The sequence below is a fragment of the Ailuropoda melanoleuca genome, chromosome 13, assembly GCF_002007445.2.
Source record: "Ailuropoda melanoleuca isolate Jingjing chromosome 13, ASM200744v2, whole genome shotgun sequence".
Taxonomy (NCBI): domain Eukaryota; kingdom Metazoa; phylum Chordata; class Mammalia; order Carnivora; family Ursidae; genus Ailuropoda; species Ailuropoda melanoleuca.
The window spans coordinates 58,184,790-58,211,905 of NC_048230.1; the positions used below are offsets into that span (position 1 = coordinate 58,184,790).

Genomic DNA, 27,116 nt, shown 5'->3' on the forward strand with positions numbered 1-27,116 from the left:
AGATTAGCAGGACATGTGGGCAGGTCACTGAAGGGGGATAGCAAGAATGGTCTTGGGTTCAGAAGGGTCCTCCTGGCCGTTTGGGGGTGCCTGGGTTATGGGCAGGCTAAAGAGAAGTCAGCAAGATCAGGGGAAGGCCATTTCCACTGTCAGCAAGGCAATGAGGAGGAAGAACAAGACACATTTCTATCACTTTTGAGACTTTATGGTCTTGCCTGATGGTCTTGCCTCTCTTTTTTTGGATTTCCAAACACTGGATTTGCAGATTCAGGATACAGCTTTTTTTTTTTTTTTTTTTTTTTTTTTTTTTTTACAATTTTTAAAGATTTATTTGAGAGAGAGAGAGAGAGAATGAGCTCAAGTGAGGGGAGGAGCAGAGGGAGAGCATCTTCAAGCAGACTCCCCATGAGCACGGGGGCTAACACAGGGCTCGATCTCACGACCCCTGAGATGAAACCAAGGGTTGGACACTTGACTGACGGAGCCCCCCAGGCGCCCCCAGGTTGCAGCTTTTCAACAACTGTCCCCTCAGGGGGTCTTACAAAACTCCAACCCTTCTTCTGCCTTTGTCTCCTAGCTCAGGAGTCAAAGTCCCAGGCTAGAGTCTGATTGGCCAAGCTCAGCCATACACCCACCCCTTTGGTAGGAAAGGGCACCTTGATTGGCAGTTGGGACCTTTATATTTGGGAAGAAGCAGGGGTGAGTGGCTGTGGCTTCTCCGGGTTTACCTGAAGGGGAGAGAGAGAGAGAGAGAGAGAGAGAGAGTGTGTGTGTGTGTGTGTATGTGTGTGTGTGTGTGTGTTCATGCATGTGTGGCTGTGTCAGCTCCAAAATAGGAAACTGTCAAATTAAAATGAAAAAATATTTAGTGAACTATTTCTATTTGAATGTAAATACCAAAATGTAGCATGATTCAACCAGTCAACTCTGGGACCTTTCGACTCTTATTTACCCGTTATCGCTAATGTAGGATGTGGGCGGAGATGGTGTGGAATAAGTATGTGTTGAGAGACCCCAGCGTCCTTCAGGCAGCCCGGCTGGTTGTTCCATCCAGATGGCCCCTGATGGGAGGGAGAAGGCTGCGTCCTGGAAGGGGTGCTGGGAGCCCCAGTAGTTGCCTCTTGCCTAGCAAGGACACGCCAGCTCCTATTCCACATTCCTTACCCATGACAGTTCCTTTCCTCCACGTGACAGTAGGCAGTGGCTTACTGTCATTGCTGCCCACCAAGGCACAGAGCGGTGAGGTCACTTGCCATTCCGTGATCAGGAGGTGACGGACTGGGAGAGTCTGGCTGCAGAGACACACTCTTGGCCGTTGTCCCATATCGCGTCCTGTGTTACCCAGAGAAGTAACTCACGGCTGCCCCAATGTTCAGGACAACACAGTCCCGCATCCCAGCCAGAGTGGCACTCCAGCACAGAGAGAGAGACCCAGGAGTCCTGTTAGTTTCCAGTGACAGAAACCCTCCCTCTCCCCCAGATCCAAGATGATGCCCCCATCTGCCCTCCTGGGCCGGGTTTACCGCCGGTTAATCTGAGTCTCCAGTCACTGCAAGACCCAGCTTTTACAGACCACAAATACGATTAGTATGAGGCAATTTCGGTTAGATTCAGGGCTGGGAGAGATAACAGAAGGGTCTGGTTCTCCCATCAGACTCTCAATGGTTCCCCAGCAGCACTTAACTCAGACAAATGGAGAAAGCAGCCAGGAGGGGGACAGGTGCACGGAGCTTTCTACCGAAGAGCCGCCTGCGCTGGCTTGCAGGACCAGGAGGGAGGGTTTCAAAAGGACTTGGGGGTGAATAGTGCCCTCCAAGTCGGTGGTAGGGACGGTGGATTTTGACATCCATCTCTGCGGGGACTCTATTAAATAAGTATCAGTGGAGCAAGACGTGGGTAGGAAGGGGGACCCACTGGCCATAATGAACCAACACTTAGCAGGCACGTGTCCTGTGCCACGTCTAAGCAGTACAGGCATATTCCGGAGATATTGCGGGTTCAGCTCCAGACGGCCACAACAAAGCGAATATCACATTAAAGCGAGTCAAATGAATTTTTTTTTTTGGTTTCCCAGTGCATATAAAAGTTATGTTTACATAATACTGTGTTCTCTTAAGTGTGCCATAGCATGATGTCTAAAAAAAGCAATGCACATACCTTAATTTAAAAATACTTTATTGCTAAAAATGCTAACCATCATCTGAGCCTTCCACACGTCGTAATCACAGATCACCGTAGCAAATACAGTAATCATGAAAAAGTTTGAAATATGGCAAGAATTACCAAGCCGTGACCCAGAGACACAAAGTGAGCAAATGCAGTTGGAAAAAGAGCATTGGTTGACTTGCGGGACACCAGGTTCCACAAGCCTTCAGTTCATAAACCATGCCGTGTCTGTGAAGCTTGGGAAAGCGAAGGGTGATAAGACAGGGTGGGCTCGTGTAGGTACATCAGTTCTCACAGCAGCCCATCAGGTAGACACTGTCATCATCCCCATGTTGTAAGCGGAGAAGCTGAGGCATCAGGAGATTAAACTAGTTGCCCAAGGACACACAGTGTTCAGTGTAAGCGACCTATCTCCAAGAGCCTCCTTAACGTGGAGTGTCTTTGCAAGCGTTACATCCTCTGAGACGTCTTCATCCTTTCTGTCACGATCACGTTTCCTCATTTTTTTCCATGATTAAGCCGTCAGACTGCGAATCGAGAGCTTCCCACACTGTGCACATTGACATCCCCACGGTCGGCTTGGTGTCTTCGATTCCTTCTACCTGCTTCTTGCCTTTCCACATCAGCTAGCTTTTCATTTTTTTTTTAAGATTTTATTTATTTGACAGAGAGAGACACAGCAAGAGAGGGAACACAAGCAGGGAGAGTGGGGGAGGAAGAAGCAGGCTTGCCGCTGAGCAGGGAGCCCAATGCAGGGCTGGATCCTAGGACTCTGGGATCATGACCTGAGCCGAAGCCAGACGCTTAACTACTGAGCCACCCAGGCGCCCCTAGCTTTTCATTTCTTGGTTGCACTTTCATTTCTGTTGGTTGGTTCTCCCCTTCCACAATCCACTTTGGTAACACATCTTGTAGATTTATCATCAGGAGACGAGGCAACCCAACCACATGTTTTGCTGTCTGTGCGTGAACTGAGTCACAGATGTTTGGGGACTGGTTGCCGATAGGCTGTGCAAGCAGCCACGTGCTGGGCCACTGATCCTAATGTGCATCTGTTATGCACAGTAGAGCGTTTGTACTTAGTGCAGAATTACAGTTCACGTACCATGCGAGCTAAATGGGAACCATTCAGCTCAATGGTGGAAACTGACATTTGTGCGTATCAGGACCATGCAAGGCAAAGATAGCCTGTGATTGGCTGCTCCGTTCTTGTCATTGCTGTGCCGGCTGTGGGTCATTCCTTTGCACCGTGGAGCCCCCCAGCTGCCGTGCCCTTCAGTGTCCACTTCTGCATAACTGGCCCCACTTCCTCCGGGTTAAACCTAGCCCTGCTTCAAATCCCTGAGGGATCCCTCGCCCCACACAAGGAATTTTGTTCATAATGCCAAGGGTTGGAAAACACTTCCTGCAAAGGGCCAGATAGTAAATATTTTGGACTTAAAACCACGTCGTCTCTGGTGCAACATCTCAACTCTGCCATGATAGTGTGCGTGCAGCCATAACGATATATAAACAAATGGGTGTGGTTTCGTTCCAATGAAAGTATTCACAAAAACAGGTGGCAGCCCAGATTTGGTTTGCCAAACCCTGCTCTCCACTAAGCATCTCTTCTTCTTTTCCTTGGATCTTTTATTGCAAGTGAAAGAGCTCAACTCAAACCGAATTAAGCAAATAACAACAACCAAAAGCGAAGTGATGGGATTTATAGGTTGACCTAACTCAGGCTTTCTCAACCTTGGCACTACTGACGTTTGGAGGCAGATAGTTCTTTGTCCTGGGGGGCTGTCCTGTCCATTATAGCATGTTTACCAGCGTCCCTGGCCTCTGTCTACTAGATACTACTAGTATCTCCCCACTCAGCTGTGACAACCAAAGGTGTCCCCAGTGCCCAGTGTCCCCTGATTAGGAATCACTAATATAACTGAAAATGCTAGCATTAAGGTGGCTTCAGGTAAGAGTAGATCCAGGGGCTCGAACTAGAGTCTCTCTTTTTCAATGCATCTCTCTCTCCTTCCTTCCTCCCTCCCTCCCCACCTCGTTCACTGCTGCTCTCTTCCATACCACTTCGTGTTCAAATAGACTCTCCCCTCTTGGTGGCAAGATGGCTACCAACAGCTTCCAGTCTCATCAGCATTGAGCCCATTGGAAGAACTTCGATTTTCCAGTACCTCCCTAAAAATTCCAGGGCTCACTCTCATTGGCCTAGTTTGGGTCACATCCTGTCCCCAAACCAATGACAGTAGCCAGGGAAATGGAGTGCTCTGATTGGTCCAGCTGAGATTATGCCTGCAGCCCTGGAGTCTGAAGATCAGCCCATGTGTCCTTAAGTAAGGAAACCGTGGTACCCACAGGACCACAGTCAGGACCGAACAGGCTAAACGCAGGTCTCCACTGCCAGGTGGAGATCTCCACCCCGTGCCTGGCACACGGGAAGCAGCGAGTGCTCCAGGCTTTCACTTGATGCCAGCTTGCTCCCTGGGGCCAGCGTCAGCCAGCACATTATCAGTGGCCTTTCCTGGCCTGGCATTTAATTCCTCTTAATCTTCCTGCCAAGGTGTTCCTTCCCTGCACCCGCCCTCAGGTTGCTGCTCTTGCTTTCTGCAGCGTCCCAGCCGCAAAAGCTCAGTGACTCGGGGCTCCAGCCACGAGGCGGCTGTATTTTTAATCTTGATTTTAATTCCAGCTCATTCTCCTGGCTGTATCTCCCAGCCCTGGAGCCCCAGGGCCCACGCTAATTTGCTGCTCCCACCTCAACGGGTGCCGGAATAACCATTTTAAAAACTGCCTTGGGGAAATCTAATCAAATGAGAGCAAAATCTAATTTGGCACTAAAAGCCTTTGACAGAAGCCCTGTTTTCTGGGGTCTTGCGGAGCCCTGAATAATCAACTCTTTCGGGATTTTCTAAGGGTTGGGGATTGGAGAGAGGGGAGAGACGTGACGGGGGGGATTCCAGCACAGGAGCTCGCCACAAACACTTGGACGCCCATGGCATTGGGTGACAATGGGCAGGGGTGGACTTCCCAAGGCGCCCGGCTTCTCACCCCCCAGGAAAGAGTTATCCCACCGGCTGCGCCAAGACTGGAGCTCTCTAGCATTCCGAGTTGCACATTTCATCAGGAAGACCTTAGTGCAGATCTTCAGGGACAAACCATAGGCTCGCAAGCTGGATTTGGGGGACCTGGGAGAGAACCCAGTTTTCCCTGGGCTTTTGTTCACCCTTCTGCAAACTGAGGGAAGTTCTGTGCTTCCGAAATTACTTGTGGTTCTTTTCAGAATGTGTCCCGATTTCAGGAAAATGCACGATCTGTTGCGTAGTATTTCAGGGGACGTGCAGACCCTTTTAAATTTCCCCGCCGTGCCTCCTGTTGCTTCTTCTCGTGATCTCATCACTCTACCCTGTAATGTCATCTTCTCCCTCCTTCACTGGCCTCCCTGGGGTCCTCCAATGCCCCCACGCTTGTCACCGCCTCAGGCCCTTTGCACTGGCTATCACCTCTGTCTGGAGCAGTTTCCCTTGTACTCCTGTTCCCCCTGACTCATTCTCATCACTCCTCAGCAGCCTTCCCTGACCCCTCAAACCAGCGGTGCCTCCAGGAGTCCAGCTCCGGCCACTTTGTTGCAATGCCATCCTTTATTTCCTTCATCACTGTTTTTACCAACACCACCACCCTTATCTGTCACAGCCCCCACCTGAATGTCTGCCCCATGAGGGCAGGGACCCTGCTGACCTCATTCACTGCTGTGTTGCCATTGCCTGGGACAGCTCCTGGTATACCACCGGGGCTTAAGAAATAGTTGTCGATATATGAATCCATATGTGCCCAAGGCAATGTTACCCCAAACAGAACAGTTTCATTGTGCTGCCATCCTGATTTTTACCATGGATGGGCACACTGATTTATTATTTCCTTAATATCCCTCCCTCCAATTGTTTTATTCATCTGGCCCTCCATCTGTTTTTGTAAATAAAGTTTTATTGGAACAGAGCCACACCCACTTGTTTGTGTATATTTCTGTGACTGTTTCCTACGACTATTGAATAGTTTGTAGTAGAGACCGTCCGGCCCACAAAGCCTACGGTATTTACTATCTGGGCCTTCACGGGGAAATGTTTGCTGACCCTGCTGTTCGTGACTCTCCCCCGAGGAGGGAGGAACGGGAGAGAGTGGAGGGAGGCCGGAAGTGTTACCAGAGTAGAGCTCCTTACATACAGAAAGACACATCACACATGAGGAATAAGGTCATTGAGGCTTAGTAGATCTTATTTCCTAGACTGGACTTGATCTCTAGGAGCCTTTCCAGCCCTCCCTACACGGTTCTTTCGCAGAAGAGAGGGCCGTGCGGGTGGCAGGGTTTCTCACCTGCAGACTGTTGACATTTTACACGGAATGATGATTCTCCGTGCGGGCCATCCTGAGCACTGTGGGATGGTGAGCGGCGTCCCAGACCCCCACCCCCTGGATGCCGGCAGCGTGGCCCACCCCAACCTGTGACAAAACCAGAAACCTCTGCAGACATTGCCAAGTGTCCCCCAGGGGCGAAACCGCCCCTGGCTGAGCCCCGCTGCTTTCAGGGGACAGATGCAGCCGTGCATGAGCCTGCCGAGAGGGGAATCAAGCCTACCACTGGCCTGGTGCGGGGACGCTGTTGCCCCTTAACTCCAGCCCATATCTCAGTCCTCCCACCCTGACACCCAGCCAGGCACCCAGCACCTAAATAATGGACGTTTCCGTGACTCAGAGCAGAGGCGGCCGGTTTCCCCAGCCCTCGCCTCCAGAATGCCAGGGTTCTTTCTGGCTTGGCTTCGCCCTCCCACACAAAGGGACCCTGGGCCTTACCCCTCCTTCTTATTTTCACCTCCTCTGGTGCCCAGATCCTCCCGGGAGGTGTTTTCTCAGCTTCCCACTTCCCTCCCGGCCCTGAGTGCCAGGCAAGGATTGGATGCCCATGCTTCCCTCTGCCCCGTGCCACGGGGATTCAGGAATGGCTGCTTGGGTCCTAAAAGGCCTTTCTGGGGCGCCTGGGTGGCTCAGTCGTTAAGCATCTGCCTTCGGCTCAGGGCATGATCCCGGCGTTCTGGGATTGAGCCCCACATCAGGCTCCTCTGCTGGGAGCCTGCTTCTTCCTCTCCCACTCCCCCTGCTTGTGTTCCCTCTCTCGCTGGCTGTCTCTCTCTCTCTCTCAAATAAATAAATAAAATCTTTTAAAAAAATAAAAATAAAAGGCCTTTCCGCTCCCAGGCAGTGCCAGCCACCTGCCAGGCCTCCAGGAAAACCCCCGTGGAGGGCTCCTGTCTCATCCCTGCTCTCCCCGCCCAGGCCTCTCTTCTCTAGGAGCCACAGGCCCAAGGCAGCTCTCCATACTTTCTTGAAGGTTCCAGGTAGAGGGACCCATCTCACCCTCTGCTGGCATCAGAGCCCAGCCCCAGCCCACTCCTCCCTCTACAGATGTTCACCTCCCCTGTCTGTCCCTTCTCATCGTAGGCTCTGAACCGGCAGCCACTGAACGCTCCCAGTTTGCCAGGCACGGCGTTAAGCACTCTGCTGGCGACATCTCTTTCACTGCCTTCAGCAATCTGGAACTCTCCCCTTCTGCAGCTCTCAGCACCGGCTCCCGCGTGTCTTGAGCTCCAGTGTCCTCATCCAAAGGACGGCGCTGCCACAGGGCCTCTGTCTCTAGAAAAACTCTCATAGATTTTTCCATTTCTTAAAAATGGCTTTATGGGTTGTAATTATTAAAAATCACACTTGCGGGGCACCTGGGTGGCACAGCGGTTAAGCGTCTGCCTTCGGCTCAGGGCATGATCACCGCGTTGTGGGATCGAGCCCCAGATCAGGCTCCTCTGCTACGAGCCTGCTTCTTCCTCTCCCACTCCCCCTGCTTGTGTTCCCTCTCTCGCTGGCTGTCTCTATCTCTGTTGAATAAATAAATAAAATCTTTTTTAAAAAAAATCATACTTGCTCATTGAGAAGAAAGAAGAGCAAGAAAGTATGATAAAGAACTTGTGTGTTACCTCTTCACCCGCAGAGAGTTTGGGGGTATGTCCCCTTCGAGAGGAATCCGGGTGATTTTCTTTACATCAGCCCCGTCGCCGGTGTGAAAGGCGAATGTGGAGACGGGCTCCGCTCCTGAATGTCCAGCCCAGCGGGGTTTCAGGCACAGAAGCGCCTGGGTTGCGGCCGGAGGTAGAACGAGGCCGTCTCCCAAGCAGCACGCTCCACGCCCAGCGAGAGCCCCTGCCTTGTTCTCCAGCACCGGAGATCTGTGCTGCCTCTTTCTGACATCAGGGAAATGAGATCTTACAGCATTCTTTCATCTCTGGTTTCTCTCTCTTAACACGATTAGATGGTCGAGCTGCATCTGTTACTGAACGTGGCCCGGGTTCGTGCTATCTCGTTCTGGAGTGGTATTCATTCCACTGTACAGATTTCCAGCAGCGTCTTCAACCGTGCTTTTGCTGATGGACATCTGACTTGTTTCTAGTTTTTGGCTCTTGGGAACCATGCTACCCTGAGCCGTGTCCTGCCATGACTCGGGGAAGGAAGGAATACCTTCCTGCTGAGTCAGTCCCCAGGATTCGAATCGCTAGGTCAGAAGGTCTGAGTGAGTTCAAGGTGAGCAGAGACTGCCAATGAGGGTCGCACAAGAGATGGGCCCGTCTGCACGTCCCCTGGCAGGTGCAAGGGCCTCTTGAGCCACATCCCCAGCAACAACTGGTATCGTTCGTGGTCTGATATTAGCCCTTCCGGTCCTGGTGCCGTAGACAGAATTCAAGGGGTCCGTTAGCTTGAATGGGAAAGAATCGCGTTCTTATTTTTACAAACCTACACCGTCCCTTAGCATTGGTAGGAAGGTGGGCCATGAACCGTAGCACAAGAGAATCTGTAATTTTGTCGTCTGTAGGGATCACTGATGCTGTAATTCTCTACAGCAGTGGGGGCAGATATCACAAAATAAAATATTTTCACTTATCACTACTTTGAAACTATTACTCTTTGCAAGGTAATATTTTTTTTAAAAGGGCATGTTACTATATGGCAGATTCTTTTAATATTTAGATAACTGTATTTCAAAATAATTTAATTTCCCTGTAATCCTCTGTGTTTTATGCACATAAAAACATTTGGAAAGGAGGCCCAGAGGGCAGCGCTGTTTTCACACCTTGGGGACACGGTGTTGGGTGACAGGAGGCTTTTGCTCTCTGCTTTCTCACGTGGCCTCCTGACCCTTCTCCCCCCCCAGCTTTCTTCGGGAAGTATCTTAATGAATACAACGGCTCCTACGTACCGCCTGGCTGGAAGGAGTGGGTTGGCCTCCTTAAAAACTCCCGCTTTTATAACTACACGCTCTGTCGGAACGGGCTGAAGGAGAAGCACGGCTTTGACTACTCCAAGGTAAGTCCTGCCCGTCCCCGGCTGGGGGACAGCGAGGCACGTGACACGGGACCTTGACTGCCTGGCTTCGGACGGTGGTGACCCTTACTTCAGGGAGAGCCTCCAGAAGCCTCTGTTTCTCCGTGTGTTTCTCTCTCACGTAATAGTGTGTGTCTGAGTGCTGGTCACGGCACAGGATGCCGGAGCTGGGTATGTGTGTAGAAAGCGTGCGTACAGACAGTCCGGTTCAGTGAATTTTCACCAGCTGAACCGGCGCCTGTCCCCAGCACGCGGGTAGGTCATGAAGCCGACGATCCCCGCCAGCCCCAGAAGCCCCCTCACGTAGCTCCTTCCACGACCGCCCTCCCACGGGACAGCCACGGCTCAGACCTGCAGCGTGACACACTCATTCTGAATCCAGTTCCTTGGCCTTCACGCCACGTTGAGACCCATCCACGTTGTCACGTGGGGCGTAGATCCTTCACTCTCGTCGTGTGACGGTGCCACAGTGTGTTTGTTGGCTGTCCGTGTCGTAGTTTTTCTAGCCCTACCGATTTGTCCGGTAGGGGATAGAGCGCACAGATCTGACGTGGACAGCTCGGGGAGTTCTCACATGTGCCTGTGCCACCTGGGTCAAGCTATAGAGCATTTCCAGCCCCCAGAGGCTCCCCTGTACCCCTTTCCAGTCAAAACTCCCACCCCCGAGGTAACCTGTGTTCCAGCTGCCATCACCACAGATTGGTTTTGCCTGTTCTAGAACCTCACATCCATGGAGTCACGTTGTAAGGGCTCTTTTGGGGTCGGGCTTTTTGCACTCAGCCTCACGCCGGTGATGGTCCTCCACGTGCCTGCGATGCGCTCAGCAGTGTGTTCCCCTCGTTGCCGCGTAGTGATGTGTGGATGGCAGGTATGAACCCGCTCAGCCCCTGATGGACATTCTCGTTGTCTCCAGTGTGAGCCGGTTATGAACGAGGCTGCTGTGAACACCCTTACACACGGCTTTGGGTAGACGTAGGTCCTCTTTTCTTTTGGTTACACACCTGCGAGGAGAATCGCTGGGACACAAGATAGGTTCCATGGTTGAACCAGTTGACGGCCCCAGCCAGGACTGTTATAAGCGTTCCAGTTCCTCCACCTTCCTCATGAACACTGGTACTGTCTTCTTTACTATTCTCTTTTACTGGGGTGTCGTGTATTTCGTTGTGGCGTTCTCAGAACGGTGGTTGAGGATCACGTAAGTTAATACACCTGGAGCCGAGCCTCAGGAGAGCCCCTTCTATACAGTGATATTCAGTACAAAGTAGTTCAGATCAGGGCAGCACACTTTGTCCGTAGAGGGCCATATACTAAATATTTTACAATTACAAGCCCTACAGTCTCTGTTGCAACTCCTTAAGTCTGCCGCTGTAGTGTAAAAGCCACCATAGGTAAGCTGTAAACAAATAAGCATGGCTCGTTCCAATAAAACTTTATTTATAAAAAGAAGCAGTGGGCCTATTTTGGCCCATGGGCTATAGTTTGCTGATTCTTGGCTTAAGGGGGGGGAGGGCAGAAAGAGGAGGAGGAGGATGGGAGACCAACAGTGATGTCTTATCTAAACTTTCCATTTAAAAAAATCTGGAGACTAGCAAATATTCCTGTCCCAACTATATCTTCAAAGCCAACTCTTACATCCCCCTGCAGCTTTCTTGACCCATTCTTTCCCCTGACGTTCTTCCCCACTGTCACTGCCACTAGCCCTGGCTGACTGTCATAAGCAGGGTTCTCTGGGTTAGTGTGAGGATTCCTCGGGGCTGCCCTCCTGAGTTCATCTCTCTCTGACTCACTACACAAGGTCCCCCTCCCAGGCAGAAGTCACCAGGGGACAGGTAGTCACATGGGATAGCAAGCTAGGGGTGGGCAGGACAATAGGGAGTGGTGGGGACTATGGAGAATGTTTCTGTCTAAGAGGAGGCTTCCAACTCAGACCAGGCTTGTCAGTCCCCCATAGAAATGGGGGCCCAAGACGGCCAGGTTTGCTATAAATCTGTGCGTCCTTCCCTGTGAAATCTCCTCATTTTTTGATATTGGCAACCAATTCAGACTTTTCTAACATCCTGAGTGAATCAAGTTTGCCTGGTGGCCAGACCTGACCCCTGGATGTGCAGCCTTCACACATGCTGTGCTGTTCTGCCCGCTGCCGTCCAGGGACTGTGTGGTGACTTTCTGTCTTGGAGTCAGAGGACTGGGGTTCAGAGCCCCACCTCGACACATTCTCTGCCCTTGGTTATGCTCCCTGCTCCAGAGAGGCTCAGTTCCCAAATCAGGAAAATGGGCACGCCCCTGCATACGTCATAAAGTGCACATCTGCTTAGCCCCTGTGAGGGTCTGGGACATGCTGGGTGTTTTATATGTGGCATTTCTAACCTTCCCAGCAGTCCTATGCGTGAGCGGACTAGTTGAATTTGGTTATATTACTCATAAACAAGTATTTGTGGAGAGCCTGCTATGTGCCAGGCCCTATGCCAGGCACTGGGTATCCAAAGATGAACAAAAACAGACCCAGGTGCTCACAGTCTGGCATGCGGGGGTGTGTGATTACCTGTGGCGTGATGGCGCGTGTGATAACACCAGAACGCCACGGCACAGTGTGGAAGCACACACGCACACACACACCAGCCCCGTCTCCTATTTCGGCATCCCCAGTATGAGCCAGTTCAACCAGACCAGCCTTGTCGGTTATTATAACCATCTCCAAATCTTTACTAGGGCTCTCACACCCTGAATTTATCCGTCTTATCCATCTTCTCTTCCACAAATCCTTCCCCGAGTGCCCTAAACTACAGGATTTATCCTTTCTTGAATCAGACTGGCCTCTCTCAGGTGCTTGGGAACAGAAATTCAACTCAAAATGGCTCAACTGAGGAGGAAACATCAGCTGATTTAACTGGTCCAGCAGTCATGGCATCAGACATAGCTGGATCCAGGGGCTCAAACAAAATCTTTAGGTAGTGGCTTCTCCTCTAAGCTCTGTTTTCTTCTCTCCAGCGCCATTTACAGCCTCTCCCCCGCTGGCTGCCTCCCCCTCTTCCCTTCTGCCCCCTCCCTTCCTCTCCCTCCCCTTCCCCCTTTCCCCTCGTGGGTGGCAACATGGCCCCCCCTCCATGCTCTCACCTTCCTGCCCAGCTGCAAGTGAGGGAATCTCCTTCCCAGAATTCCTAGCGAGTCTCATTGCATCTCATTGGCTCTGGATCGGTCACATGTCTGCCCCTGAACCAATCAGTGTGGCCAGGGAGGGAGGCAGTGTTTCAATGGGCTGTAGTCACATGCTCCGCTCCTGAACCAGAGGTAGGGACAGCGGGAGCCCTGCCCTGGAGCCACACCCGGGAACATCTGTTGTGAATATAGCCAGTATGAAAATGAAAATTTTCCACGGAAGAAAGCTAAGCAGGTGCTCAATGGCCTAAAAACACGGTATCCACTCCCCTTCTGGAAACACCACATTTGGGGATCCCTTCTACCTTGGACAGGAGATCACCACTGATGTGTCCCCTCACTGAGTCTGATCACTTAAGGCCCTGGTGGCAGAAACCACACATGACATCCACTGGGCACCACTGTCTCCCCTCGCCCTGTGTCTCACTCTGCACAGAGCAGGCCTCCATTCCCTCTCAAGTGAATTAATTCCAAAGTCTTGGTGGGGGGATTCAAACGCTAGAAATACAAATTGTAGTGTCTTGGGGCTAAACACGCTGCTTCTCTCCTCTCAGATTCAGCACAGGAAGACCCTCCAAACCTAGAAAAATCCACTGCGTCCTTGTTAAAATTCCTCACCATGTGCACGCCTGGTCTCAGAGCAGCCCTGTAATCAAGTTATCCAGGGACACTCAGAGTCCCTTTGGGGCTGAGGGCGGGACACGCAGTGGCTGTTCTTTCACCCCGTTTCCTGCCACAGACACATCTCCCCTGTGAATGAGAGGAACCCCGTGGGAGGATTCCTGGGCTCCCTGTGAGCGGAGGCCTGGGAACAGAGGGATGGAGACCCCTTTGGAGTCCGAGCTGGCGCAGGTCCAGGGTGGAGACCTGAGGCGGGCAGCAGGCAGTGGGAGCCAGAGCAGCGGGAGGAGCCCGCTGAGCTGGGAGTCTCAGCGGAGGCAGAGCCGGGAAGCCCGGGCTCCAGCAGTCTGAGCAGTGAGAGGCCTCTGCCGGGGTTCATTGCTGGCCTCAGTGGCTTCAGCAGGAGGCCCAGCTGGGGAAGAAGTGACAGTCCTTCCCTAGTTCCCTGCAAAAGGCCCTTTGAGGACTCTGTCCTGAGTCACTATTCCCAAGGCCAGATGCCCTGGGAAGGGTCCTGATGGCAAGGTGGACAGAGCGGCAGCGATGATAAGAGAGGAAAGATATAGTGCAAGCACGGATAGCCAGAGAAGGTTGGAGAAGGTGGGACTGGCGGCGGGAGGGAGCTAGGAATGACTAGGGTCCCGTCGCAGAAGAGGCTTCCAGGTGGGGAGTAGGTGAGACCCGGGAGGTGGGAAGGCCCTGAGGGATGGCGGTCTCTGTACACTCGGATGGGACCACCCTTTGGTCTGGCCTTTAGGCTCCTGTGTTCTGGAGAAGCCTCCCTCGGATGCAGGAGGCGAGCTGCCTCAGCTGTTGCTTGCAGCTTTGTTTGCTACTGAGAGAAATCAGGGAAGGCCACCAGTGCAGGAAATGATTAAATGACCACAAAGGAACCCTACCCTGGATAATTCTAGAAAAAGACAAGGGGGATCTGTGTGTAAAGCCACCAAAAGGGCCTTGGACATAGGACTGAAGGCAAGAGCAAGCTGCAGACAGAGCTCCTGCAGGCCCCTGTTCTGATGTCACCTTCCTAGATGACCATGTGTCAAGGGCACCCCCACCCCAACTCTCCTTCCCCCGCAAGCTGATCACCACTGATGCATCACACCTGTGTGGGGCACTGATTGTCTTTGTCTGTCTCCTTGCATTAGAATACAAGGCCCTTGAAGGCAGGCATGTGGATTCCTTGTGTTCACTGCTGTGTTTGTTGAATGATTGAATGAATATGCATGGTATGAGCTGATCGATGTGAAAAAGATACATAAAGCAGTACTGTGACACATGTAACAACGCATCTGAAAAAGTACTTTCTGGTAAGGGACAAAAGGGGCTGAGATCAGAAGCAGGGGTGAGGCGTGCTGCAAGGGAACCAGATTTGCTTGTACTGTTTTCATCTTCACGTGGAAAGCGCAGGCGTGTGATTCTTGAGGAATAATGAGTAGCGCTCACTTAGACATAACATGCAGCAGGTCTGTTGAAGTCATCCTGCATGATACAGAATTAACCCATGCGTGTCTCACTATAGCCTACACCATATATGCTGTGACTTCGAAACCAGCATGTAAGGAAACTGAGGCAGAGAGAGGCTAAGGAACGAGGCCACACAGCTAGTAAGTGGTAAAGCTTAGGATTTAAACCCAGGCCATCGGGCTTCCAAATCCATTCTCTGAACAAGGGCCCATGGGCCGAATCCTGCCCACCAAGTGTTTTTGTCTAGCCTTTGAGCTTAAAATGGTTTTTACATTTTTAACTCATTGAAAAAAAATCAAAAAAAGAGCAGCTTTCATGACAGGTGAAAATGACGTGAAATTTACAATTGAGCGGGCCTCTCCTTTTACCGGAGCACAGACACACCCGTTCATCCCAACGGTGGCTGCTTTCGTGCTACAGGGACAGTGAGCAGTAGTTGCAACTGAGACATCTGGCCTGCAAAGCCTCTCACGTTTCCTAGCTAACCCTTTACAGAAAAGCTTTGTTGATACGTAGTGCAAACCACCATAGACTCGTTAATAATTTTGTTTGTGGGGGGAAAAGCAATGGACCAGACAAAAAATACAAAGGCCTGAGGTCTCGCTCTGAGTGCATTGCTTGTTAGTTTTGTGACCTCAGTTTCCCCATCTGTCAAATGGGCACGAAGTCCACTTCTCAGAGTTGCCGTGAAGGTCAGTTGAGCAAACATGTGACAATAATCAGAGCCAGTGTTCACTGTGCGTTTTCTCAGTGCCGGGCTCCTTGCTGAGTGCTTTATTCGTCAAGTGCTCACACCACCATCTGAAGAAGGGACTGTTATCGGGCCCATTTTTTAGATACACAGACTGAGGTGCAGAAAGGTGAGTGGTTGGCCCACAGATAGGTCATAAAGCTGGGGTGTGAACCTAGCATTTCTGACTCCAGAGCCCTCAGCTTCATGAAATATAATTGCTACTTAAATGGATGTGAGTCCTTCTGAACACAAACTGGGGTAGAAGCTTCCACGGGGGCGGGATCAGCACTAGGATTCAGACTAAAAATTAAGACTTCCTGCCCAGGGAGCCAATGGCTCAGAAAAGGAGACCCTCTGTTCCAGGTTGACTTGCCAAGTGAAGAGAGTATCAAGAGGTGGGCTTCAGGGCTGCCCCCTGGGTAGAGGGGGCAACCTCCCTTCCCTGCCCCCTCTCCCTGCCCTCAAACCAGGTCTCAGGAGCAAAGCCATCGTTCTCAAGGCACAGCCCTAAAGCAGCTCATGTGGGCTTCCCAAGCAGGAAATTTAACTAGTCCTGGAGCCAGGAGACTCCAGTTTGGCGGGATGCCCTGAGAAATTTGGGGTGAGCTGGCTTATCTCACCCAAGTTCAGACAAGAGTTAGAACCCCAGGCTTCCAGGGGGCACCTATGGGACAGGTTTCTCTGGGCACCCAGGTCCAGGCAAGAAGAGGAGCTTCCCATCATGCCAGCTGTGGTCCCCTCTCTTGTCCTTACAGTCTCTGTCACCCACCCCTAGCAGCCAGAGGTAATCCTAAGCGAGTAAAAACTTCCTGTCCTTCCCAAGTCCCCTGCCTTCTTACGAATGCTTTTCTACACCCTGCACAAGACTGTGATTACCATGGGGATGGGGACCTTGTGACCACATCCCAAGCCCTTAACGGGAAGCCTGGAACCCTGGGAACAGACACTCAATGAGTATTTGTTAAGTGAGTCCGTAAATGAGAAACAGTGGCAAAGGCCAAGCCTGGAGAACGAGGTAGGGCATGAGACGGGCAGCCTGTCCTGTCACCGAGCTCCCCAGGAGCACGCCCCACCCCCCACACGCTTCCTCGACTAAATGACCATCTGGGGGAAATGGACGCTTTTGCCCCGAGCCGCAGGCTAGCAGTCTCTGCAGATGGACTGGGTTCCTCTTGGTTTACTGATCAAAGTCAATCAGAGGTCACAATGGAGAGGGGAGGCAGGACACCGCTATAGCTGCTAAGCTCCAGTTAGGAGCGAAGTCCCAGAAGCTGGCATCACCACCCACTCACCAGCGCAGCCTGGAGTGCGCCAGGGGAAGTCTAGCCCCTCACCTAGGAGACCGGGAACGGGCCTGGTGCAGGGCTGAAGGGGGGGCAGAGAGGGGAGTTCCTCATAATCCATCAGCTGATCTCCAGGTTCTGGAAAATTCACCTTTTAGCCTGCTTGGTCCCCTCCCCTGTCTCACCCTTCCTGTGAACAACCGCATCCCTGACTCCTTCCTGGCTGACTGCAGGCACCTAGCTCAGCTTGTCCAGAACTTAGCCCTCCTGCCTTTGCCCTGACATTTTCTCTCTCCTGGACCCCCCATCTCTGTACCCTTCACCCAAACCAGAAACCAGGTGGCAGGGCTTGGGGGTGGGTGTTGTGGCTGCTCCCCCTCCCCCACATGCAGCCAATGGACACATCCTGTCTATTGAATCTGCTCAATGACTGGACAGTGCCACCGCCACCCCGGCCCGGGTCCCCTTACCCCTCACCCTGATGTCTTCATGCTCAAGTATCATGGCCAGAGAGATGGCGTGTCCTCATGGGCCAGCCTGGTCACACCGCCCACCCGTGGAGTAAAGGCAGTGTCCCCTTCCATCCGCATGGACGGTTGGGGGGGTGGGGGTGCAGAGTGCCAGATGCCGCAGCCAGCGGAGGTCGGCAGAGCCTTAGTTGCTGTCGGAGTGGCTTTGAGGAGGACCCAGGAGGGTGAGTGCTCTCGGATATGCAGACGATCTGCCCCGCCACCAAGACAGCCAATGTCAGCCGACTTATCAGGAGCTGGCTGCGTGCAGGGCACCGTGTCAAGGGCATTTCATCTCCTCGCACTTGAAACCCCCTGCCAGCCTGGAGAGGCAGACCCGGTCATCACACCACACACGTTTCTGAACCTGCAATATCACGGGCCATAGAAGCCCCCGTGTCTCCCTCCTGGGCCCCCTTTGCTGGCCTGCCGCACCCCCACCAGGGCGGTAACCAGCCTCCTGCTGACCGCCGTGGAGGCTTCCATTCTACGATCCCATGTGCAGATATCGCAAACAATATGTAACGTTTTGTGTGGTGTTCGCCTGTATATACAAGTGTCGTATCTCACACAGGGTCAGGCCGGTAAGGTTGGTCCGTGTTGGTCCAGGCGGCTCGAGTGTGTTCTTTTCCGGATGTCGTATCATCACCTTGTATGTCTCTCCTGGGAAGGGATGTTCATGGTGGCTTTTTAAAAAACATGTTTAATCACAGCCAAGTAGGCACGTAGTTCCAATATCAAGCAGTGAGGATGGGGTTATGACGGAGCGCGGCAGCCCCCCCGTGGCTTCCCACTGTGCTCACGGCCCCGTCCACAGTTCCCTCCGTCATTTTCCCGGCCCCTTCAGGTCATGCTCCACGACTGTAGCACTGGCTCTGTGATTTAGGCGACCTATAATGTTATTTTTGTGTAATAAGTTCTACAGAATCCCCGTAGAAAACCTTTTTTCACTCCCCAAAAGTAAGCATAAAAAGTGTCCCAGGAAACGGATACAAAGTAGCAAGTGGCTTTCTCCCTTTGTTTCCCCTTATCCCAGAACCCAGTTCGCACGCTGATATCTGTCCTAGATTCTTCCTTGGTGCTCAAAAGCAGATGGAGTTAGGGGTTTGGCGTGTCCTCTATGCCCTGCCTCCCCCCCCCCAAAAAAAAGGTGGGATCTTCCTGGTTTGAGAGTAGCTCATTCTTTCCCTTAACAGTGTGATCTCGGACAACTTTCCACCACGGTAACTACAGACCTGCTTCCCTGTCATGTCTGCACAACCCTGCCTACTATGAAAGCAGCATAAACTCGTTAGTCATGTCCCTGTGGCTGGTCACTGCGATACACTTCACTTTATAAACACAGCTGCAGTGGCCATCCTTGGGCATCCAGTGCAGTGTTCAAGTGTCCCTGAAGGCGTGTTTTGGAAGCATGGGCACATCCTACAGTTCACTTCAGGGTAGAAGCTGTAGCCGCTCCGTGAATTTTTCTTCTCGAAAATAATACCTCATTTTGAAAGTGATCATTTTGGACAGAGCTGCTTCCCAGGGAGCAGAAGGTAAATTTCAGGAACTCGTTACTGTCATGAGAGATTAGCAGCTAAAGATTTTTACCAAGTCCAGGAAGAGTTTAGGCAAATCTCAGGTTCTTAGCTGAGCTTTTAAAGCCCTCGGTTTCTACCCAGTCCTCTTCCTCCAGCTCCTCTCTCATCCTGCCCGGTGTCTAAGCGTCTCTCACCTCTCGGAACCCCCTGCTTGCCTCTGTTTATGCCACTCCTTCCTGCTGACATTCCTCAAACACATAGCAGAGGCTCATTTCCTGCCTCAGAGGCCCTGCAGCTCTCATTCTCTCTGCCTGGAACCCTTCTTCTAGATCAGGGATTTTCAGTGCTGGCTGCACATCGGAACCCATAGGAACTTTCAAGAAGCCCAGTGCCTGGGGAGCACCACAGACCAATTAAACCGTCTCTGGGAGTAGGCTCACACCTCAGCAAAGCTCCCCGAGGATCCTGATAGGCAGCTGAGGGTGAACCCCAGTCATAAAGATCAGTCCCATGCCAAGCTCCTCATTACTCAAGACTCAGTCCCAATGTCACCTCCTCAGGGAGGCCCTCCCTGACTGCCCCAGCTAAAGTATGCCCCCACTCCAGCTCCTCGTCACAGCTTATTTCCTTCATCTGTCCACACTGTCACTGTCTCGATTGTGGGTTTGCATGGTCAGCTGCCCCTGCCCCCAGCACAGCACTCCAGGAATACAGGGATGGCCCCACTCTGTTCAGCGGTATTTCCAGAACCTTAGAAAGACTTCAGGTCTAGGAACCAAGACTTAGGAAGCCTGGCTGCAATATTTACCAGCTGTGTGACATTAAGCCATTCGCTTAACTTCCCTGTGCCTTAATCTCTTGTTCTGGAAAACAGGAATTCTCATCACACCTACTTTCTATGGTTATGTAAGAATTAAATGAACTGATATAAGCAAACACAGAACTACTCCTGGCATACCATGGGCACTCAAAAGTGTGAGCTAGTATTATTTTAACATCCATGATAAAGGAATGACAAATCATAACTTCTCCCCCATCCCCCCAAGCCCTTCTGCTTATTTTTCCTCCATTAGCACCATTTCCTTGCTCATTGATTGTCTTTCTACCGCTGGACGATCGGCCCCGGGGGGGCAGGGATTGTCTGCCTGGGTCACTGTGGTGCCCCAGCTCCTCACAAGTCCTCCCGTCTCTCCTTGCCTCCCAGGACTACCTGACAGACCTCATCACCAATGACAGCGTGAGCTTCTTCCGCACGTCCAAGAAGATGTACCCACACCGGCCCGTCCTGATGGTCATCAGCCATGCGGCCCCCCACGGCCCCGAAGACTCCGCCCCCCAATACTCAAGCCTGTTCCCCAACGCGTCCCAGCACATGTAAGCTTCGGCACCCTGCCCGCAGAGCCACTGGGTGGCGTTGGGGTGGGGGGGGTCGGGCTTCAGGATGGTAATGGCATGACCATGACAGAGCTGTGCTTTGTCTCAAATCCTCCTGGTTCAAAGAACCCAGGAATGCATTGCTCACCTGTGGGGATACCAGACGCAAATCCAGCCAGCCTGGCTGATGGACCAAAGAGGCAGCAAGTGTGGTTAAGTTGGGACCCTCGTCGTCCCCCCAGGAGGTCTGTGCGTGGAATGGCATTGCAGTATAATGGGTTTCCTTTGTGATCCTGTGTATTTTATTTTATGCATTTCAAATCATTTGTTTGAAACGGGGTCCGTAGCTTCATCAGACCGTGGATATATTCAGCAGCCTTTCCTGAGCTGTTGACCACATGGCAGGCTCCGTGCTGAGTCCTTACGTTGCACCAAATCCCTGAATATTCACAACCCTCGAAGTACTATTTATCCATTCCTGCATGACAAGTTACCCTGACATTGAGCAGCTAAAAACACAAACGTGTATTAGGTCACAGTGTGTGTGAGTCAGGCACCTGGGAGTTGCCTGTCTGGAAAGTTCTAGCACAGGATCTCCTGAGGTTCTAATCCAGGTGTCGGCCAGGGCCGCAGTCACCTGCGGCTCGCCCCGGGCTCACTCGCAAGGCGGCTCCCTGACCGGCCAGCCTCTCCGGAGGGTTGCTCAGGTGTCCTCACCGCATGGCAGCCCGCTGGCTTCCTCCAGAGCAAATGATCTAAGATGGAGGAATGGATTGGGGATAGACCGAGAGAGGTTGAGATGGAAGCTGGAGTCTTTTGTGCCCTAATCTGAAAGTGACACACCATCCCTGTGCTTTATTCTCTTGGTCGCACAGACCATTGCTGCCAGTGTGAGAGGGGTGACACGGGATGCGAATGCCCAGAAGGGGGTGGGGGGGCCATGGAGAGCTATCGTGGAACCTGCCTACCACACCTGGCATTCCCATTCCACAGATGAGGAGACCGAGGCACAGAAAGGCAAAGTAACTCGCAGCCAGTAAATGGCAGAGGCAGATTCAGATCGTGCCCCCAGCCACACCTCCCATCTCTCTGCCCACCCCTCCAGTCCTCCTTCCTCCAGCTGGCTAGTGAATCTTTCTGGAAAGTTCTCTCTCCCTGCCTCCAGCCACCTCCCACTTAGCAGTGCTACACAGCAGCCCTCGCTGTGACATTGGGGCGACAAGGACAGGGCAATTTGGAATCCGCCTGAATGTTCCGGGTGTTTAATTGTCATTATAATCACACTGTGCTGCCCTCCGCGTCCCCTTGCTGTAATTACTTTCTGACAGCGCCCCGAGTGGCTCGGGGAGGGTGAGGGGGTGTGCTCACCTCCTGATCCCCTGGTCTTTGGGGAGGAGATTGGACAGATGGTGAACCGCATTCCAGGGGCCGCGGCGCCCCCTCGCTCCCCAGCCGGCAACACTGCCTCTCTTCACACCTGACTTGCCTGCCCGCCCCCCCCCAGCCCACTCTGCCGCTGGGGCTGCCCCCACCCACCTGCACCCCCACCAGCGGCTCCCGCAAGGCCTGTGGGCAGCATGGGCAGCTCAGTCCCACCTCGGGAGCCGCGGGGGGCAGGGGGCAGGGGGCAGGTCCGCTTCGCTTCTGCAGCTTCTCCTTTAAAAGCGGTGCTGGCATCCCTCCTCCCCAGCAGCCCTAGAGTTTCATGAGATTGTTTGACATTGCCTGCTCATTTATTTTCCCTTTGAAATGAAAATTATAGAAATTGAACGTGAGTAACGCCTGCTATTACTTACCCAGAGCACCCCCATCGCCTTATTAGGGGTGTGTTTGGAAGGCTCTCCTATCTCTGGGGTATAATCATTTCCAAAACAAAACCAAAAACGAGAAACTTCTGCAGCTGGGATATTTAATTATGACATTCAAGGGGGGGAAAGGGGAGGACAGGGTTCTGCCGGTGGATCAGAGTTCCAGATCTTTCGATCCAGAGGCTCCGGTGAGACTGCCACCCAGTCAAGCCTGGTGTCCCATTCTTTTTTTTTTTTTTTTTAAAGATTTAGTTATTTATTTATCTGACAGAGATAGAGACAGCCAGCGAGAGAGGGAACACAAGCAGGGGGAGTGGGAGAGGAAGAAGCAGGCTCATAGCGGAGGAGCCTGATGTGGGGCTCGATCCCATTACGCCGGGATCACGCCCTGAGCCGAAGGCAGACGCTCAACCGCTGTGCCACCCAGGCGCCCCTCTGGTGTCCCGTTCTTGACGTGGGCCTCGTGGGCCCTCGCAAACGCTGCCACTCCACCTGCCCGGGACCCCATCCCGCTCCCTGCCCCACACACCTCGTGCACACACACAAGGGTGCAAACAGATACACGCAGAGACACATGAACACAAGCGCACACAAATGTACAAAGATACAAATAGATACACACATAGATACCCAGACACACACAAAGGTACACAAATGCACACACAAACATGTACACACATACATAGACACAGATACCCTCACAGATGCACGGATACGCACACAGACACAGACAGGTACACGCAGATTACATAGACACACAAAGACACAGACACACACGGGCATATAAACACAGCTCTACACCCAGACACACGCAAACACGCAAACACGCAGACATGTACACACAGAAGCATTCATAGACTCACAGAGACACCCCAACCCCCACCAGCCCCCAGAGCTCCCTTTGAGGTGTGGCGTCTGATCGTGGGTTCAAGGGCCTTGCACAACCCATAGGAGCCCAGCGGTGCTGACAGCCTGGCCACGGTGGGTGTCAGGGTCCTCACTCCTCAAACACACACACACACACACACACACACACACACACACCCCCACCCCACCCCACCCCCGCTCCAGAGGCCCAGTGAGGGGCTGGAGGGCACGTGCTCCGCCCACAGCAGAGGGGAGGGGATGCTCCCTTCAGGCCCCACGGTGAACACACCCCACATTCCTTAGATTCTTAAGGAGGTGAGGCTTTTCCCTCTTTGTTCAGCAAGCATCTGGATTCTTGTGAAAATGGGACCTCCTTCCTGGAGGAGGCCAGCCTCCTGCGGGTGACCAGCAAGCCGGCACTGGCCTGGAGACGGTCCCCAGGCCCTGCAGCCTCCCGGCTCTGAGACCCTGCTCCGAAAGAGGTCTCCAAGAAAGGGCTTCGGGAATCCTTCCATGCAGACTCCTGACAAACCCACCCCTCGCTGTTCTCGAGGGCAGACACCAGCTTAATAGAATCTAATAGATTCAGGGATGATTGCTCAAAATTGCATCCTGGAATCCAGCCCCTTGGGCCTCCGAGAACAATTTTCCCATGCCGCCAAATGGTTCCGAGGGCAAGTCTGTGCAGCCCCTGCCCCCAGCAGCCCCCTGCCAGGTCCTCAGTGGGGGAGGGGAGTTTGTTCCTAGGAATGTTCTACGGGGCGGTCAGGCCCTAAGCCGGCCCACAGGAGAGCCAGGCCTTGGTCTTAATCAAAGGAGGTGGAGGTGGGGGCCGGGCTGGGCTGGATTTAGCGGCGGGCTTTAGCGGCGGGAGACCAGCCAGGGACTCAAAGCAAAGTCCAGAAGGAATCTCAAGGCTTGTGACTCACCCCCACTCCACGTAGCAACGGTCTCCATAACTGTCAGGCTGTCCAAGGCTGCAGCATCATCCCCTCGCCCCGAACGCACTGATACCCTGATATCAGAGGGGCTGCGGAGGGCCTGGTGGGGCAGGTGAGGCGTTCGGGAACTTCCTGCCCTCATCCCTGCTCGCCACCCCTTGCTCTCTTCATAGCCATTTTGAAGAGCCTTTTGTCTTCAGGCAGTGGAAACTTCGCAAGCTTTCTTTAAAGCTTTGACTGGGGAGGAGGTCAGATCTGAGGGGAACCAGACCAGCATGAGGGATGCCACATTTTGTGGGGTTAATAGGGCACTTCCTATCGGCGGTGTACCCCACCCAGGATACCCCGCACGTTGGTGGGGTGTGCCAGAGCTCAGATCCCAGGGCCTGGCGTGAGCTGAGGCGACCAGAAGTGCTCCTGGTTTGGGACAGAGTACTAGATGACTAGAATCACCTGGAAGCTTCCAGAACCATGAACCACATTAACCTGTGTGTTTCAGCTGCTCCATCCTCCAGCAGGAGTGTCTTGGCCAAACTTATGGCCAAGCACATATGGACGGGAGGGTCTCCAGACAGGCCTGCACGTCAGGGAGGCAGTTATGGTGGCACTGGGCGACCCTATCCGCTCCTGGAGTTCAAAGCCCAGCTCTGCCTTTGGCACGTCAGCCCCTTGCTGGGCCTCAGTGTGTTCGCTGGGGCAGGAAACGTGGCACGTGCTCCCAGGGCGCTGAGTGGTAGTGAGATGGGCAGAGGTGAACCCCCGAGCTGTGCCCAGTGCGTGAACATGGTCGGTGCTCCGTAGAAATCAGAGGTTCTGGTGATTTGTTCAGTATCATGAGTCATCACGGGGGACCCCACGGCAGAAGTCACGGAGTCCCCCGGCTCCACCGCCAGCTCCGTGAGCCTGCGGGCAGGTCCCCGAACTTCCCTGACCCTCTGTTTCCTCTTCAGTAACTGGGAGATGAGAACGAATGGGAAGAGTGATTGTGACAAACATATATTCGAGCGCCATCCTCATGTTTTCAGCCCTGCGTCCATGACTGTTATTGATCTGACTTTTTAGCCAATGTCCTTTTTCTTTCTTTTTTATTTTTAACCAAAATCTATTGCAAAAGGAAGCTCTTGTAGTCGTGCTTTAACCACAGTAACCCTTCCTTGCCCGAGGTAACTGAAAAATCACCCTGAGGCTGAGAAATTCAAGTGGGGGGCAGTGCCTGCCGGAGGCTCTGGACTTGAGCCTCTCCCCTTCTTAAGAGAGAGAGCATGGTGAATTCCAGGGAGGTGTTAGGGGACTCACCCCAGACTGAGACTGGGGCCTGATGTCGTGGGCGGGCTGGAGGAGCTGAACCGGAGGGGCTGACGTTCTCACTGTGCGGCTCCAGGTCACTTAAGGCTGGGTGACCCCCGGTCCTCCTGCACACACCGTGCACTGGAGAAACGCTGACCGTAAGTTTTAGCAGAGGCCCTGGTGTGCTGCCACGACTTCCCCAGATGGGCCCTCTCGTGGTGCAGGAGGCTGCCCCCCAAGGCATGGGGGGCTAGGGACTTGGGGGACTGGGGATTTGGGGAGCTGGGGGACCTGGGGGCTAGGGGACTGGGGATTTGGGGAGCTGGAGGCCTGGAGGGCTGGAGACCTGGGAGGCTAAGGAACTGGGGATTTGGGTAACTGGAGGCCTGGAGGCCTGGAGGTCTGGAGGGCTGGGAACCTGGGAGGCTAAGGGACTGGGGATTTGGAGAGCTGTGGGGTCTGGGGAGCTGGAGGGCTGGGAACCTGGGAGGCTAGGGGACAGGGAATTTGGGGAGCTGGGGAGTCTGGGGACCTGGGGGCCTAGGGACCTGGAGACCTGGGGACTAGGGGACTAGGGATTTGGGGAACTGGAGACCTGGAGGGCTGGGAACCTGGGAGGCTAGGGGACGGGATTTGGAGAGCTGGGGGGGGGTCTGGGGGCCTAGGGACCTGGGGGCTAGGGGTCTAGGGATTTGGGGATCTGGGAGGCTAGGGGACTGGGGATTTGGGGAGCTGGGGGACCTGGGGGCTAGGGGACTGGGGATTCCGGGATCTGGAGGGCTGGAGACCTGGGAGGCTAAGGGACTGGGGATTCGGGTAACTGGAGGGCTGGGGACCTGGGAGGCTAGGGGACTGGGGATTTGGGGAGCTGGGGGTTCTAGGGACCTAGGGACCTGGGGACTCTGGGAGGCTAGGGGACTGGGGATCTGGAGGGCTGGGGACCTGGGGGCTAGGGGACTGGGGATTTGGGGAGGCTAGGGCTGTGCCCACACCCGGCCTGAGCTGGGTGCGTGTGCTCCCGCAGCACGCCAAGCTACAACTACGCGCCCAACCCCGACAAGCACTGGATCATGCGCTACACGGGGCCCATGAAGCCCATCCACATGGAGTTCACCAACATGCTGCAGCGGAAGCGCCTGCAGACCCTCATGTCCGTGGACGACTCCATGGAGACGGTAGGCCACCCTCCCCCCACCCTCCCCTGGGCCCCGAGCACCGTGGGCCGCAGAGGAAGGGAAATTGAGGCAGGGTGAACAGGCGGTGTGACAGCCCCGGGGAAGTGGCCTTGAGCGGTCCCCACACAGCCTCTGCCTTCCTGACGCTTACTGCTGGGCCTGTCCCGTTCGTACGCTGTGAGCAGCTCTGCTGAGATACAGTCCGCAAACTGTTATTCACACAGGCAGAGCCCAGTGGCTTTAATCTACTGCAGAGCTGTGTGATCGGCACAGTCAACTTTAGAACGTGCTCATTAGCCCGGACACGAGCCCCATGGCCCCCCGCCATCACCCCCCAACCGCCTCCGCCTCTGTCCTTAGGCAGCCACTTAGCCTGCTTTGTGTGTCCGTGGACCTGCGTCTTCTGAGCGCTTCCTCAAAGTGGAATCACGGACATGTGGTCTTTTGTGTCTCACTTCTTTCACTCGGCACCACAATTTCAAGATTCATCCATGTGTAGCACACATCTTTCTTTTTATGGCTGAATAATATTCCATCGTGTGGTATATACATTTTTTATTTATCCGTGGTTATTTAAAAATCATCCAGCATATAGCCCAACATGGGGCTTGAACTCACGACCCCGAGATCAAGAGTCAGACGCTTAACCAACTAATTAAAATCCATGAGGCACCTGGATGGCTGAGTCGGTTAAGCGTCTGCCTTTGGCTCAGGTCATGATCGCCGGTTCCTGGGTTCAAGCCCTGCAACAGGCTCCCTGCTCAGGGGGGAGTCGGCTTATCCCTCTCTC

General features: G+C 53.4%; 1 protein-coding gene across 1 annotated transcript in view; it reads left to right on the forward strand.

Annotated features, from left to right (window-relative positions):
- SULF2 (sulfatase 2) overlaps positions 1 to 27,116 on the forward strand; it is a 118,823-nt gene that overhangs the window by 70,924 nt on the left and 20,783 nt on the right. The window contains 3 exon segments of the mRNA XM_034639864.1: positions 9,410 to 9,561; positions 20,079 to 20,248; positions 26,176 to 26,326. Coding sequence (XP_034495755.1) covers positions 9,410 to 9,561; positions 20,079 to 20,248; positions 26,176 to 26,326 — 473 coding nt within the window.